Source organism: Acartia tonsa, chromosome 9, assembly GCF_053477335.1.
Source record: "Acartia tonsa isolate MP-2025a chromosome 9, ASM5347733v1, whole genome shotgun sequence".
Classification (NCBI taxonomy): domain Eukaryota; kingdom Metazoa; phylum Arthropoda; class Copepoda; order Calanoida; family Acartiidae; genus Acartia; species Acartia tonsa.
This window is the reverse complement of record NC_137268.1, coordinates 41,146,557-41,162,893: the sequence shown is the minus strand read 5'-3', so window position 1 is coordinate 41,162,893 and position 16,337 is coordinate 41,146,557. Positions and strand designations below refer to the sequence as shown.

The 16,337-nt window shown below is 32.8% G+C and overlaps 1 protein-coding gene across 1 annotated transcript in view; it reads left to right on the top strand.

The window, feature by feature from the left end:
• The window catches only part of LOC145328951 (uncharacterized), a 103,317-nt gene that overhangs the window by 79,102 nt on the left and 7,878 nt on the right, over positions 1-16,337 (top strand). The window contains exons 9-26 of the mRNA XM_080172923.1: positions 6,318-6,398; positions 6,815-6,866; positions 7,200-7,309; positions 7,801-7,863; positions 8,103-8,166; positions 8,540-8,591; positions 8,865-8,919; positions 9,698-9,734; positions 10,052-10,134; positions 11,053-11,088; positions 11,992-12,041; positions 12,395-12,489; positions 13,083-13,167; positions 14,269-14,322; positions 14,717-14,771; positions 15,398-15,469; positions 15,792-15,889; positions 16,184-16,241. Coding sequence (XP_080029049.1) covers positions 6,318-6,398; positions 6,815-6,866; positions 7,200-7,309; positions 7,801-7,863; positions 8,103-8,166; positions 8,540-8,591; positions 8,865-8,919; positions 9,698-9,734; positions 10,052-10,134; positions 11,053-11,088; positions 11,992-12,041; positions 12,395-12,489; positions 13,083-13,167; positions 14,269-14,322; positions 14,717-14,771; positions 15,398-15,469; positions 15,792-15,889; positions 16,184-16,241 — 1,200 coding nt within the window. The remainder of the gene's footprint in view (positions 1-6,317; positions 6,399-6,814; positions 6,867-7,199; positions 7,310-7,800; positions 7,864-8,102; positions 8,167-8,539; positions 8,592-8,864; positions 8,920-9,697; positions 9,735-10,051; positions 10,135-11,052; positions 11,089-11,991; positions 12,042-12,394; positions 12,490-13,082; positions 13,168-14,268; positions 14,323-14,716; positions 14,772-15,397; positions 15,470-15,791; positions 15,890-16,183; positions 16,242-16,337) is intronic.

The window sequence follows — 16,337 nt, the reverse complement described above, 5'->3', positions numbered from 1 at the left end:
TTAGTAAATAGCCGCTAATATAGAAATGAAGAGTAGCTTTGCTATTTAAAACAAGGATTCTGTTTATTCTGCTTCTGGTCAAGAATAGCCTGACTTATGCAAATAAACATTAACAAGGACAATGGTCAACATAAAGCGTCGAAGCAAAAAAAAAATAGTGAAATGTAATACAGTTTTTTAACCAGCTTTTTTTGGAAAGGGGATTGGTCGTTGATCGCTTTCTCTCTTACGTTTTTTTTCTATTTCATTTTTTTTGTGTAGAGGATAGAAGGCATGGATCAATTAACTTTTTAGGTTTAGTTTTTCCATACAACTAGGCATAATTTTTAAAAACATTAATATCTGGGAAGCCACATGATGTAAGCAAACTGATTAGATAACTACTGTAAGTGTATATTTTAACAGGTTTTTGTTGGACTATGTCTAAGTATATATGCGCAGAAAAAATAAAGATTTTCAACAAGAAAGCTATGCTCAATGGGGACTTTATGAAGGACGTTCGGATTAATTCTAGTTATAGAGTAGCTTCGCAACTAAACTTTCATTTTCATAAATGAGGTATTTTTCACAAGTACTTAATAGAATTTCATTTACATGTATTAAAAAGCGCCGCGCAGAAACAATTTAGTATATAAAAACTGTACGTTTGTACGACTGAAAGTAAAAACTCATTTTTAAATTTCTATTATTGTAAAAAAATTCATTGTTTTATTTTCAAATTTATCCTCCTTGTCCTTTGATGCAAGGAGGTAAAAAAAAATGTCTGTAGCGAAGGATCTTGCTAACTATTGAACATATATGATTCTCTCCTTTACAGTAAAGCTACTTATATCTCTAGGGAAGGTTTTTAACTAGAAAAAAAGAGGGTGAGTTTTTGTGATCAATAAATAGATTGAATGAAAGCACCATGTCACTTTGTTACTATACCATCGGCTACGCCCCTAAAGCTTTTTAGGGACACTTAGAGGGGGAGGGGGAGGAATTCGGCTGTTGACCGCTGCCTATTTTCGAAAATAGTTTTTACAGAAACATAAATTTGTGGCGGCCATTTTTTCTAAGGGCGATTTCTCTAGTGTTTACCCCTTTTAAAATAATTATAAACCTTTACTGGACCTATTAGAAGCTACAATGTAAAGGAGAACCATATCGGTCCACCAGTTAGCGAAATCCTTTTTATACAGACAAAAAAAAACTTACTCCTTCATAAAATAGGATTACCAGAAATAGTTGAAAAAAACTTTACTTTTTTTAACTTTTAAAGATCTTTTATCTATCATTATAGATTTTTACAATCAATTAAATGTTTTATCGATAAGCACGAATGAATGTTTGATTTGTTATTAAATATCATAAATTTTAATTACCAGAAATCAATTTGGTTTTACAAGTAGTACATCAAGTTTTTAAGTAACGCAGCAATAGCAAAAAAATAAGATTTTATTTTTACACGGTTTATTTGTCCATTGTCTTATTCGTTGGCTAAACAACTTTGGTGACTTTTTATTGATTTATTAAGTAGAGTGTCTAAATGTTTCAACCACTAATTGTAATCTACAAAAGGGGTAATTTTGTGTATCTTCATTGTCTTTAGATCCCTTCCTAGGTTATTTGTGTGAAGCGTTTAACTAAAATAAATCCAGGAAAGCTAGAATTAAAAAAGAAAATGACTTACGCAAAAAAATGCGTCAAAGAGAAGCTCTAGAAAAAAATGAAGTATCTGTAACATAACATATTAACCTTCTTGAAAGACACAGTTAATTTGTGTTACATTTCCCAAGAATTTAAGGTGTTGTGATAAGGTTTTTAGAGAAATAATATGCTTTTAGATGTGTTTTTACTTAGAAAAAGAAAATTTTGAGTCAATTGAAATAATAATTACTATCGACTGCGGCTCTAGTATCTAGTGGCTCTGTATTTGAATTCTTTGTGAAAAGGGTAGAAAAATAGCCTAAATCCATCCTATGACTTAATCTATGAACAAACAACCAAATTACTTGATTAAAGGTTAGATATAACCTACTTATATAGTAGCGGCGCTACTTATACATAACTATCCCCTTTTATCCCTGTATTTTACAGTATTGCACTTCAACAGTTAATAACAATTATGATCAATGGTGGTAACTAATGTTTTAACCTTTTTACATAATTTGTTGATAACATGTTTTAATTGATGGAAGAAAAGCAGGTTGAAAAATCAACGCTTGTTTACCCCCTCTCCCCATCCTCCAAAACATTAAAAATACCAATATAAAGCTCCCCTAAAAAAAATATTTTTTAGCATATTTGTTATTTTGTCTTACTCCCAAAAGCTAACACTCAATTGACCAATCCCTTTTATGCATGCATTTCAACTCTAAAGATTTTGGTATAAGAGAGGTTTTAAATTTTTTAAGTGTGCTTCGCGCACTTTTCTTGCAAAATATTAAGTAATGATCAAAATAACATAAGCATATATCTAATAAGTTATTTGCATAGCAGCTGAACGCAAGGTTGTTATTATAATACAAACCGTTTTTAGATACATTTTAAGTACATAGTTACAGAAGCTTAGCTTTATACAAACACTATTTGCAAAAGAACAAAATATAAATGCCTACTAGGGATCATTGTTACATATTATTTAATGGGGTAAACAACGGGATGTTTATTAAATATGAATGTATGTTCAAATAATGCAAAGACAATATTTTCCAGTTTGACTTTGAAATCGATAAATATTTGCTGGATTAGAACCGGTTCTCAGCCATGCTGAAAAGTCATGTATGGCAAATTTTTCAGTTTAATATTCGCGGAAAGCTGTGTATGATACGATGCGATAAATACCCATTGTAATCATTGTTGTTTCAAAATGCACTGTATTTGTGTAAAATAAGAAATGAAAATAGTTATTTTAAAATTGATACACACTTTTTCAATTTTTATTATTTTATTAAAATACTTTTTTTGCTGTTTCAAAAGAATAAAGAGTGCATGTTACGGTCTATTAACTAATGTGCATAAAAATTAATGTTTAATAGTTTAATCTCCTTAACAATCTAATTCATCTAGAATTTATATTTTTAATGCGTTAGCGTTGCTATTCTATACTTTGGGTTTATACGCTGCGTTATATTTTTATTTTGATATTTTGATGAATAGCAGTTTTTTATGAAAACAATGCGACCTAAACGATGCTTCTCTGTAGAAGTGAACTAAATCTGTCTGGTAGTTAGCAAACGTGATATATTTAGTCAGACATTCTAATTCTTCATAACTATAAAAAAAATCATCAATAGAGTTTTTAAAGACTGATTTTTCCCCCTTTTACATGGAAATGAGTTTTTATCACTAAATAAAGACTTTCGAGCTTTGCTATAGCGTTTATTGTCATCCTTGTACTGTAACTTCCTTTTTCCTTATTCATCTATTCTAATAAAACTTTCCTTTTAAAAGGAAACTCATAAAGTTAGAAACATATACAACTATTTCTATTTTGTAGAGTAGCAAGTTTTTGATCGTTTATCTGTAGCTTAGGATTTCGATAACTACTAAACTTATTTAGTGTTCCATTTCATTTTCAATACAACCATTTCATTTCTTTCAGGGATGGTTTTAAATTGGAGATCATAGGAGATAAGACAATGGACGATAAATACAATTACACTTACTCGTGTACATTGAAATTATAAGTGAAAATTTTTGTACAAAACTAGTTTTTATCATAAGTAATAAGGTTTTGATAACAACGAATAAAAAAATCAAAGTTGAATTTACTATTCAATGTCTCCTTTCCACCAAACTAAAATTACATATATTGTATATCCTGTAAAAGCATTATATTTTGCTAAAATGGTGCATGATCTTTTTGACATTAAAAACATAAATGTTTATACAACATAGAGATTACTTTTAAGTAGTCATGTTGCTAAACTCAACTAGGGCTGACTTTATCTTTTTGGGGCAGGTTCTCGTAACAATAATTATATTTCTTTAGCTACACGCATAAGGAAAAAGAAGATAGAGATTTTAAGATTTCTAAACACAATGCACTGTTTAACATTTGTGCATATTAACTTTATTGTGTAAACGTAATTCAATTGTACAATACATTGGAGAAAGTTTATAAGAATTAGGAAAATAAAAAGAAGTTCGTTTAATTATAATTATTCTATCTATCTATCTATCTATCTATCTATTTATCTATTTATCTATCTATCTATCTATCTATCTATCTATCTATCTATCTATCTATCTATCTATCTATCTATCTATCTATCTATCTATCTATCTATCTATCTATCTATCTATCTATCTATCTATCTATCTATCTATCTATCTATCTATCTATCTATCTATCTATCTATCTATCTATCTATCTATCTATCTATCTATCTATCTATCTATCTATCTATCTATCTATCTATCTTTTTGTACCTGAATGAAGATCCTTGGATCAAAAAATCACAATCAAACTTTGACATAACCATGGGAAGTTTTGATGGTGCTGAATGTTGTGAACTGGTTGGTCTCTACATCCTTAGCAAGCTGGGTGACATCATTGAACAACCTCAAATTGGTCTGTACCGAGATGATGGTCTTGCTGTCCTTGATGGTTCTGGTCCACAGGTTGAACAAGTAAGAAAACGTGTTTTTCAACTTTTTAAAGATTTAGGACTGAAAGTAACAATAGAATGCAATATCACAAGCACCGAATTTTTGGATGCCTTTTTTGACCTGAGAGCCAACACTTTTCGACCTTTTAAGAAACCAAATACTGATCTCAGCTACATAAACTCGAAATCTAACCATCCTGCTAACATTAAGAAAGAAATACCCAAAATGGTTTCAAGTAGAATTTCCAAACTTTCAAGTTCAAGAGAGATCTTTGAAGCTGAGAAAATACCTTTCAAAAATGCATTGAATTCAGCTGGCTACAATGATGACTTCACCTACTCACCCAACCAACAACGTCATCCTACTACAAGGTGCAGGAGAAGAAAGGTTATTTGGTTTAACCCTCCTTTCTGTCAAACAGTGAAAACTAATGTTGCAAGGAAATTCTTACTACTGATTGATAAACATTTTAAGAACACACCTCTTCAACAGTACTTCAACCGTTCTACAGTTAAAGTGTCTTATTGTTGTATGCCTAGCATCAAAGCCATCATAGCTGGACATAACAAATTCTTACTTAAAGATACAGCTGCTGCAAACACTCAACCTGCAAGATTGTGCAACTGCCGTGGTGGCCAAGCTGTGTGTCCCGTTGGAGGCCAGTGCTTGAAGTCTTCCTTGGTCTACAAAGCAGAAGTCATCAATGCAGTCAAACCTGCCACATACATTGGCCTGACTGGTAACACTTTTAAAGAAAGATTTACTGGTCACAAGTCATCCTTTAACAATGCCAATGCAGAGCACAAAACCAGCCTATCATCATTCATTTGGTCATTAAAACGAAATCAAACTAATTTTGATATTAGATGGTCCATCCTGCAGCAAGCACCAACCTACAACCCTAGCTCCGGTGCATGCAAACTCTGCAACCTAGAGAAGGTGAAGATCATGTTCAACAATGACGTCACCATGCTCAACAAGAGGTCTGAGATCAACAGCAAGTGCAGACACAGAGACAAGTTCCTTCTGATTGAACACCTGGCTGCTAATGATACCTGATACTGCCGTTTCAAGATAGTTTTTTTTTAAATTATGTTTATTTGTAATTTCAATATTTTAAAAAATCCTCTAAATTTAATTGAAAAAATCTATTAATTCTAATATTTTTGTCAGTTTTAAATTGTAACTGAAGATTGCTTAATGCATGAAACATGATGTTTTACAAATAAACTTTTGTTCATTCTATGTGGACTATATCTATCTATCTATCTATCTATCTATCTATCTATCTATCTATCTATCTATCTATCTATCTATCTATCTATCTATCTATCTATCTATCTATCTATCTATCTATCTATCTATCTATCTATCTATCTATCTATCTATCTATCTATCTATCTATCTATCTATCTATCTATCTATCTATCTATCTATCTATCTATCTATCTATCTATCTATCTATCTATCTATCTATCTATCTATCTATCTATCTATCTATCTATCTATCTATCTATCTATCTATCTATCTATCTATCTATCTATCTATCTATCTATCTATCTATCTATCTATCTATCTATCTATCTATCTATCTATCTATCTATCTATCTATCTATCTATCTATCTATCTATCTATCTATCTATCTATCTATCTATCTATCTGTCTGTCTATATATCTATCTGTCTATATATCTATCTATCTATCTATCTATTTATTTAGATTGACCTCCCAGAACAATATAACAGAAGGAAATGACATAGCTGTTCTAGAATTAACCCAAAGCATAGCATTCACAGCCAGGTACGTAGCTTTCTTGTTAAATGCCCGCTAATTAATGAAGGTTATATTTTGTCACAAAAAATGGCAATTATTATCAAGAGAAACAGTAATAGTTATTTCTCGCATCGTATTATAAACGGCTTTCCGCGGATACAGAAAGTACAATTATAAGATTAAAACTATTTTTTTAGCCCCATCATATTATTGGGGTAGTTGTCTTTCGGGTGTTACATTGCACAGTAACGATGTCGTTTTCTGCGTCAATCAGGTTTCCACATTTTCATAATTTCCTAAAGAATTTATTTATGTTATAGGGTAAACCGAAACGATCTTACAGTAAATGACAAAATATAATCATGTTTCCCGCAAAATTTACAGTTGAGTGAATATAGTTTTACAAATATTTTAAATAGTTTTACATAATATTTATGTTTTAGTACTTGGCCAATTTGCCTTCCAAGTCCTTCTGACCAATATCTTATCAGAGAGGTAAGTAAAAATGAAAGTTATACTATTTTTTTATCGCATGGTACAATAGACAACTTAATGTAGATAGCAAATTAAAAGAATATTATATTAATTCCAGTTTTGTTAGACCCGTAATAAAATTCTATGCATTATTTACCTATCAATTACCTCATACGGGCGAGGCAGCTGTATATGCCACTCTAACGTCAGGTAAAAAAACCGAGGATAACTTAAACGAGCCAAATCTCTCTACGATACATGCTCATTCAACGTACATGTTAAAAAAAATTTTGCTTAGGGTAACTAGTGCAAATTCTCTCCTTAAGTTGTCTCTTTTAAATTATTTTAATTTAGAGTGAAGATCTAGAGGTGTTTGGATTTGGAATTGATGATTTGGACACCAAAAGTCATCCAGAGTTTTTACAAAGAGCCACGCTAACTGTTGTAGATAGAGAAATTTGCAAGTAAGGTTTATTTACTACAAGCCATAGTAATTAGTTAATGTTTACAAAGAGCCACAGTCACTGTTGTAGATTTACTATAAGCCAGTGTAACTACTTAATGTTTACAAAGAGCCACACTCACTGTTGAAGATAGATAAATAGGAATAGTTGCATGAAATACTGGCCTACAATTTTATAAGCACAGTTTTAAAAACAGTTTCAATAATATTTTTTTCTCGTATTCATTCGAATCCGGTGGATAGGAACCGGTTCTCATCCATACGAAAAAACTATGTCTAGCACCGTATTATATCCAGCTTTCTACGAATATAAAAATGTACAATCATAAGATTAAAACCAGTTTTTTTAGCCGGTGCCACCTCGGGGCTAAAAAAACTAGTTTTAATGTTATAATTGTACATTCTATATCTGCGGAAAGCCGTTTATAATACGATGCGAGAAATAACTATTATTTCATGAAAAAATCTTGTATTTTATTTTTTTTTCTCTAGAGCAACCTGGAAGATCACAGGAGACCAGCTTTGTGCTGTTGGTGTCAAAGATGCTAATGGAAGGTAAAACATAAAAAAAAAACTTTTTTTTTCAGCAAAATGATTAATTAAACAAAGTATACATTGCTGAATTTTGTTGGCTTTTGTGTGCTATGGACATAGGGAAGAGATAGACTATTTGATAGAAAAGAATATTCTTTGCATAAGCTCCACTTTCTTATGAAAAAGATAAAAAAGAAAGTAGCTGATGAATAAAATTTGAAAAATAATTACCTTACTCTACTGAAATATTATATATTAAGAATATCCGACTCGTGCAGAGGTGATTCTGGAGGTGGAATTGTTTCAAGACGGCTTAATTCACAGGAATTTAGTGTTTTAAATTCACTATTTCTACTCGAAGCTACTCTATGACTCTGGTGGCTGTCTGTCTGTCCATATTCAAAGCCATTTACAAGTTCTCCCAGCAAGGATAATTCGATTGGTGTGAATGTTTTAAAATCATAATGGATATAGAATATACATAGATATTAACAGGGGGTAAATTGTCGTAAATTTAGGTTGATAACATGGATATCGCTTATTGGTTAGTTTGTTCATCCATTAGAAAGGGAGCGGTTGGGGTAAAGGGGGTGAATGGGGGGTCACTATTTAGCCAACTACAGTTTTACTTTATTAGAGTAAAATAAAGGTTTTGTGATTTTTAACTTGAAATTTTAAACACTAAATTAAAAATTAGAATTATGTTTTACTTGGAGTTGTTAGCTTTGGCGAAAGCGACTGTGGACAAAGAAAGTCAAATTTTTATTATTAGTTTTTTTGCTTTTTGTTTTCAATAATTTAATTTTATTTGAGATATTAATGAACCATAAATGGATGTACCCCAAAACTATGTTAAATAAAATACCACTTATGTGGATTAAAGTTATTGGAGGAAAATTTTGGAAACTATAAAATAAACATTGAGAGCTCAATATAATTTAAAGTCTAATATCCTTTACCTCCTAGGATCAAGGAGAGTTTACAGTAAAATCCAATTGAAATATAAAATTTGACTTTGTTAGCTGAGGGACGTCCAAGTGTAAATACAAATGTTCTGGCTAATGTGGACTGGATTAGGTAAGCTGGATGGATAGTTTGATTGGATTATGTAGGTTAGTTTGATGGATAGTTGGATTGGATCAGGTAAGCTGGATGGATATTTAGATTGGATTAGGGCAGGTGGATAGATATTTAGATTTGATTAGGTAAGCTGGATATATGGTTAGATTGGATGAGGTAAGCTAGATAGATGGTTAGATTGGATTATGTAAGCTGGATGGATATTTAGATTGGATTAGGTAAGCTGGATATATGGTTAGATTGGATGAGGTAAGCTGGATAGATGGTTAGATTGGATTATGTAAGCTGGATGGATAGTCAGATTGGATTAGGTAAGCTGGATAGATGGTTAGATTGGATTAGGTAAGCTGGATAGATGGTTAGATTGGATTATGTAAGCTGGATGGATATTTAGATTGGATTAGGTAAGCTGGATGGATGGTTAGATTGGATTAGGTAAACTGGATGGATAGTTAGATTGACATAAAGACAGACAGACAGTAAAAGGTGGATAGACAAATAGATAAATTGATGGACATACTGTACGCATATTGTTAAATATACACAGATACATACATCTGTATATAGATTGATTGGTAAATAGATAGACAGATTATTTGCATAGAGAGATTGACTGGTAGATAGACAACCCAAGTAAAAAATGTTATGACTAAAAAAACACTTAGTAAGTACTCAAGTACTTGGCATATCTAGGAGTACTTTTTGGTTACAGACATACTGAATATATATCCTAGTAATAGTGTAGTAGTGCCACTAATAACTTTATTATTATCAGGAGTGTCACTGGTTCTCTTACTGCTTGTGAAACAACGGTAATTAATATTCTCATAATCATAAAATGAAAACAAGGATGGCAACATCAATAAGTAAAACTAACAAAATACCTAGGCACATTTCAGGCGAAAAAGTTACATATGAAACTTGGTATTGATTGGTAAGGATCCAAGCGTAAATAGTTGATTTAAAGTAGACTCAAAGGCTTTGGGAACCATTAATAAATAATGATCAGTTGGTTCCAAACTAGCAGTGTCACTGTCCATTCTTTCTTAATCCAATGTTTTAAATCTAAGGGAGAGATAATTTGTCTTATTTTTCAAATCCATGGTTTTACCTGTTTATTTGTGTGTAGGATTCCAGGACGTGCGTGTTTCCGTTTGAATTCCGTGGAACAGTTTATGACAGCTGCACTTCTGAACATGATCCTGATGCAAGGTTAGTATTAGTTTATGACAGTTGCTTTTCTGAACATGATTCTAACGCCAGGTTAGTATTAGTTTATGACAGCTGGACTTCTGAATATGATCCTGATGCCAGTTTGGTATTAGATTATGACAGCTGCACTTCTAAACATGATCCTGACGCCAGGTTAGTATTAGTTTATGACAGCTGTACTTCTGAACATGATCCTGATGTCAGGTTAGTATTAGTTTATGACAGTTGTACTTCTGAACATGGTCCTAATGCCAGGTTAGTATTAGTTTATGACAGTTGTACTTTTGGAAATGGTCCTGACGCCAGGTTAGTTTATGATAGCTGCATTTCTGAACATAATCCTGATGCCAGGTTAGTATTTGTTTATGACAGTTGTACTTCTGAACATGATCCTGATGCCAGGTTAGTATTTGTTTATGACAGTTGTACTTCTGAACATGATCCTGATGTCATGTTAGTATTGTTTATGACAGTTGTACTTCTGAACATGATCCTGATGTCAGGTTGGTATTTCCGGGTGGTGGTTGTGGTCCAATAGAATCCTCTAGGGGCACCTGTAGGAAATGGGGATGAAGTCGACCATATACATTAAATTTTTAAAAAGTAAACAAATTATGGGGGCGATTTCTCTTGGGAGGAAGGGTGAAAGTACACTAACCGAAATATATTTAAACCCGTCTTGACCTAGGTTAGACGCTTCACTGTAAACGAGAACCACATCAATTCAACGATTAGCACAGAATCCTTCAGAGCAGACACAAAAATAGACAAACAAACACCCTGTTACTTTTAAATGGATGTGATCTAATTTTGATATTGCTCAATGTACAAAAATGAAAATGATCCCACCCATTTGCACGCCTCCTGTATGAAGAAAATTGTTTTGAAAATCTAACAAATGCAATATTTTTGTTTTAGATTATGGTGTTCCACAAAGACAGATGTAGATGGCAGGTAACCTAGATTTAAGTTTAGAAAAAAAATCACGCAACCTTTTACTATTTGGTTTTACTAGTATCTACTCCCCTAGATGCCTCTAGGATTGTGATACTCTCTCACAATATAGCTATACACATTCCAAGGACCTCTGAGAAGCACCATTGTAAAGGAGAACCACATAGGTTCAGTGGTTATCGAGGCTCATCGGTGCATACAGAGAGACACAGACAGTATACATCCTGTTACTTTTACATAAGGTTTAACAGGATCAAAGAAATTATTTATCAAATAATTTTTTCAAGTTTACCAACTGATGTTAAAAATTCTGGAACTGTTGCTGTTTTTAAATCTAATTATGACCGGCTTCATCAGCTAGACTAATTATTGTGAGAATAGTGAAAATGGATTGAAGCAGACTAAAAGACATTCTCCTCGATATTCTCACACGAGAATCCTGAGAATTATTCAATACAATACAATACAATACAATACAATAAGTTTAAAATAACTTATAGTTTGTGTACGATAAGACTAAAACAAGGGGGAAATGTTATTTTAAAAAGCAGACGGACTGGACAAATTATAAGTTTACATACAACAAAGCTATCATAAACAGACAACAACAATTACAAGCAAACAAATAGACAGACATCTCACCGTTTAAAACAATAGGTAAGATAAAATTGAAGTAATATTGTATAAATGGATATATAACATACGTGGATATCATGACAGAGGAAGAATTGTCGTCAATTTAGGTTGCTAACATCATTTATTAGTCAGTTCTTTCATCTAGAAGGAGGGTAGGAAATGGGTTGAAAAGGTTGGATAGGGAGAATCATTATTTTAGCCAGATACATGTTTCACTTTATAGAAATCTGGTGTAATATCCAAGTAATAATAAATCTATTATTGTAGACATATTGAGAATGAGGGAGAATGGGGCTACTGTACTGATTCATGTGCAGGTAAACTTTGTTCTAATATGGCTTCAAAACCGATTATTATTTACTTGATTAGAATTAGTTCTTAGGCATACTGAACAATCTTGTATGGCATCGTATTACAGACAATCTTCCAGGAATATTAAGATTACAATTATTGGTGGGAAAGTTTAAAAAGTTCCAATCAAAATTTAGTAAAAGTTGTTAAGCCAACGAATGAGAAAACGTGCTTTAAAACTTTGGGAATCAGTTTAATTTAAAGTCCACTGTTTTCTCAACCAAACCCCCCCCCTTACATACACTTTTAATAAATTCATTTTCCCTTCGTATATCTTTAACTTAATGTACTAAATTAAATTACATGTCTATTTCTGAAGCCCTGATAAAGCCGGATCCCGGAACCTTACCTGGAGAATGGTCACAGTGGGGTGACTGGAGCCCTTGCACCAAATCCTGCGGGGTCGGTAAACAGGTATAACATAAAAAAATTTGTTTTGTTCCTATCCAGCCAAATATAGCAGCATTTTATCAATGTACAGGTCCATTACGTGGATATATTGACAGGGGGAAATTTGTCGTCAATTTAGGTTGCTAAAATAGACCTTATTTATTAATTAGTTTGTTCCTCCAGTAGGAGGGAAGTGGATGGGATAAAAGTGGTGGATGGGGGGTATCATTATTTTAGCCACCTTTAGAGTTTATCAAAATCTGATGCAACATTCAAGTAATAATATATCGATTTTGGAATTATAGACTAGCATCATCACCCCATTGTGTCTCTAGTTTCTCAAAAATCCTTGAAATTACTTCAATATGTTATGTTAATGGATATTGGTATACGTGGATATATTGACAGGGGAAAATTTGTTGTTAATTTGGCTTACTGATATGGACCTCATATATAGATCAATTGGTTCTCTAGTAGGAGGGTAGTGGATGAGATATAAGGGGTGGATGGGGGCTATCATTATTTTAGTCAGCTGGTAGTAACACTTTTTTTTATAGTTTATGAAAATCTGGTGCAACATCCAATTAATAATATATTGATTGATCTTACTTATTTAGGTTCGGAACCGAGATTGTGTGGGTGGCAGTAATTGTCAGGGAGATGAAATGGAAACAAAAGTGTGTAATAACCCTCCTTGCCCTGGTAAGGGCGATAGATAGATAGATAGTTAGATAGATTATAGATAGATATAATAATAAGTAGATAGTGATACGCGTAATTAGTAATTGCCAGGTAGATTAATTGGAAACAAAAGTGTGTAATAACCCTCCTTGCCCTGGTAAGGGCGATAGATAGATAGATAGTTAGATAGATATATAGGTAGATAGATAGATAGATATAATAATAAGTAGATAGTGATAGGCCTAATTAGCAATTGCCAAGGAGATGAAATGGAAACAAAAGTGTGTAATAACCCTCCTTGCCCTGGTAAGGTTGATAAATAGATAGAAAGTTAGATAGATAATAGATAAATATAATAATAAGTAGATAGTGATAGGTGTAATTAGTAATTGCCAGGAAGATGAAATGGAAACAAAAGTGTGTAACAACCCTCCTTGTCCTGGTAAGGTTGATAGATAGATAGATAGATATAATAATAAGTAGATAGTGACGGACGTAATTGTTAATTGCCAGGGAGATAAAATGAAAACAAAAGTGTGTAATAACCCTCCCTGCCCTGGTAAGGCTGATATATAGATAGATAGAAAGTTAGATAGATATATAGGTAGATAGATGGATATTATAATAAGTAGATAGATAGATATAATAGTAAGTAGATAGTGACAGACGTAATTAGTAATTGCCAGGGAGATTAAATGAAAACAAAAGAAACAGCGTTAAGTGACTCCAAAAAAATACATCATACAATACAAAGTACCAATGATAGGCAAATATAAATTGTAATTAACCAATGGTAAAATTTTTTAGGCCTCTTATTGGTCACTTGTATTGTAAGACGTCATTTTTTGGCGGCACTTTACGCTGTTTCAAGTATGTAATAATCCTTCTTGCACTGGTAAGATCTTTTTGGACAAACCAAAAAATTACTTCATGATATAAGGATTTCTAAAAGAAGGTGTATTAACTTTTTTGCTTTTTATTTAAGATAGCTAGCCAGTTCTTTTAGTAAATAGTAGATGTAAAATTTTTCAAAGAATTCAGATATGCAATCAGATAAAAAGCAAAAAAGTTAATACACCTTCTTTAGGAAAATTACATGTTATCAATAATTCTATGTTTTAGAAAGTTACCAATGGACAGAGTGGTCAGATTGGTCTAAATGCTCCGGCTGTGGAGGTATTCAATATATATCTCTTGTGTTTTTTTATAGACAGTTTTCCGCGGAAATGATAATAAAGATTAAATTGACAAATTTTTAATAATGGCGAAATTATTGAAATCAAACCCACTGATAGAATAAATTGCGCAATTGTTTAATGAGCTTAGCTTTTAAAATTTTATTAGTTTAATTTTTTAACCCCACCCATAAAAATGAGGGGGCTAAATAACCCGCAAAGATATTTATGGAGAATGGAAACTTTAGGAGCGCTTTTGGTTGCTTTCCTTGAAGTTCCAATTTGCCTGCTACAAACATTCCTAAAACACTAAGTGGCAAACTGACAAATTGGCAAAAATCATTTAATTTGAAGATATAGGTCGGTCAGTAAGTAATGCATGGTTTTTTGTTCAGGTAGTCGTTCAAGATCAAGAAACTGCGAGGCTTTCTCTGTTTCTTCTTCTGTAAGGTAAGAACCAGTTGCGTGCAGGGGTTCTGCAAGGAGGATGTAAACTTTGAGGGGGGTGAAAGAGAGGGGAAGGCGATTTATTTCATTTCAATATCATGTGGGGTGTGTACTTCTGAGTTCAAGTCATAGTTAAAAACGAAAGTTTATTTTGGTGATTTTCTATGCTGCTTAGTTTTGCCCCATATGAATTTTTGGCATTATCCTCTTTGAAATTTGAGTAACCCCCCCCCCCCCTTTCCCCCGAGACTAACAACTATTTTAGGTTAGGTTATGTGCTAGGGAGCAGAGCGCTGCGGCTAGGCAGGCAAGGGGGCCGAGCGCTGCGGCTAGGCAGGATAGGGAGCCGAACGATGCGGCCAGAGTTCATAGATCGCTGTCGGGGGGGGGGGGGGGGGGGGGAGTACTCAAATTTTCAAAATTGAAACAAAAATTCGAATAGGATATTACCGAATTTTTAAACAGCTCAAAAAAAGCCAAGAACAAAAAAAAATGTACAAAGAAAACAAGTTTAAAGTAAAATGATACCCTAATATTTGCAATCTCTCAGAGGCAAAATCAAAATTTTTTAAGACATGAAACCATCGCTTTTTTCCCCTGTAATAGTTAATCAATGTATTTCAATTTAGTCTAAGATTTGAAATAGCCGATGGAGGAAATAATGGAAAATCCTGCGAAGGTGTAGACACACAACTATCCAGGTAATCTCCATTCTGATATGGTTAGATGATCTGTTAGTCAGGGATCTAAAGGGATAAGACAATAGCCGAATTTTTTTTGTACATCCCCTATGATGATACCCCTTCTGTAGATTACAACTAATTGTTGAAACATTTGGATACTCAACTAAATAAACCAACCATCAACATTCAACATAAGTCCCTAAGGTTGCCAACGAATGTAAAAACGTTTTATAAAACTTTGGGGACTAGTGTAATAAACAGTCCAATCTCCTCTCCTTTCTTATCTGTTGATAGTGCTCCACTTAGTTCTGGTTTAAATTTAATCATATTGTTCATATAGATGTTCAACTGACTGCCCGGTTTCAAAGCCAAAGCCCAAGCCTAAACCCAACAAGCTGAACAAAGAACCCACTTCGTCCAATAAGATTTCGGCAACAGGTTAATATTCCAATTAATTTGAAGTAGCTTAAAACGTCATACAATACAAATGACCAATGATAGGCCAGTATCCATTTTTATTAACCAGTTGTAAAATGTATACCTGCCCGTCATTGTCAATTTGTATTGTATGAAGTCATTTTTATTAGGCACTTTTAAGCTTTTTCAGAATTTGTTCCATGGAATTGGCCTGTAAGACCATCCATCCTTAGTAAATACTTCTTTAAACTGACAAGCAATCAATTATATTGACCGACAGGTTTTAAGCTGTTTTATTTACATGAATGATTTCAGGAAAACGGCGGGAATGGACGGACTGGTCACCTTTCACAGATTGTTCAACTTCTTGCAGGTCAATAATGGATTTATTATTATTTGGATCTTAGACTATCCTATACTCTAACAAAGAGAAACTTATAGCTGGCTAAAATAATGCTCACCTTATCCA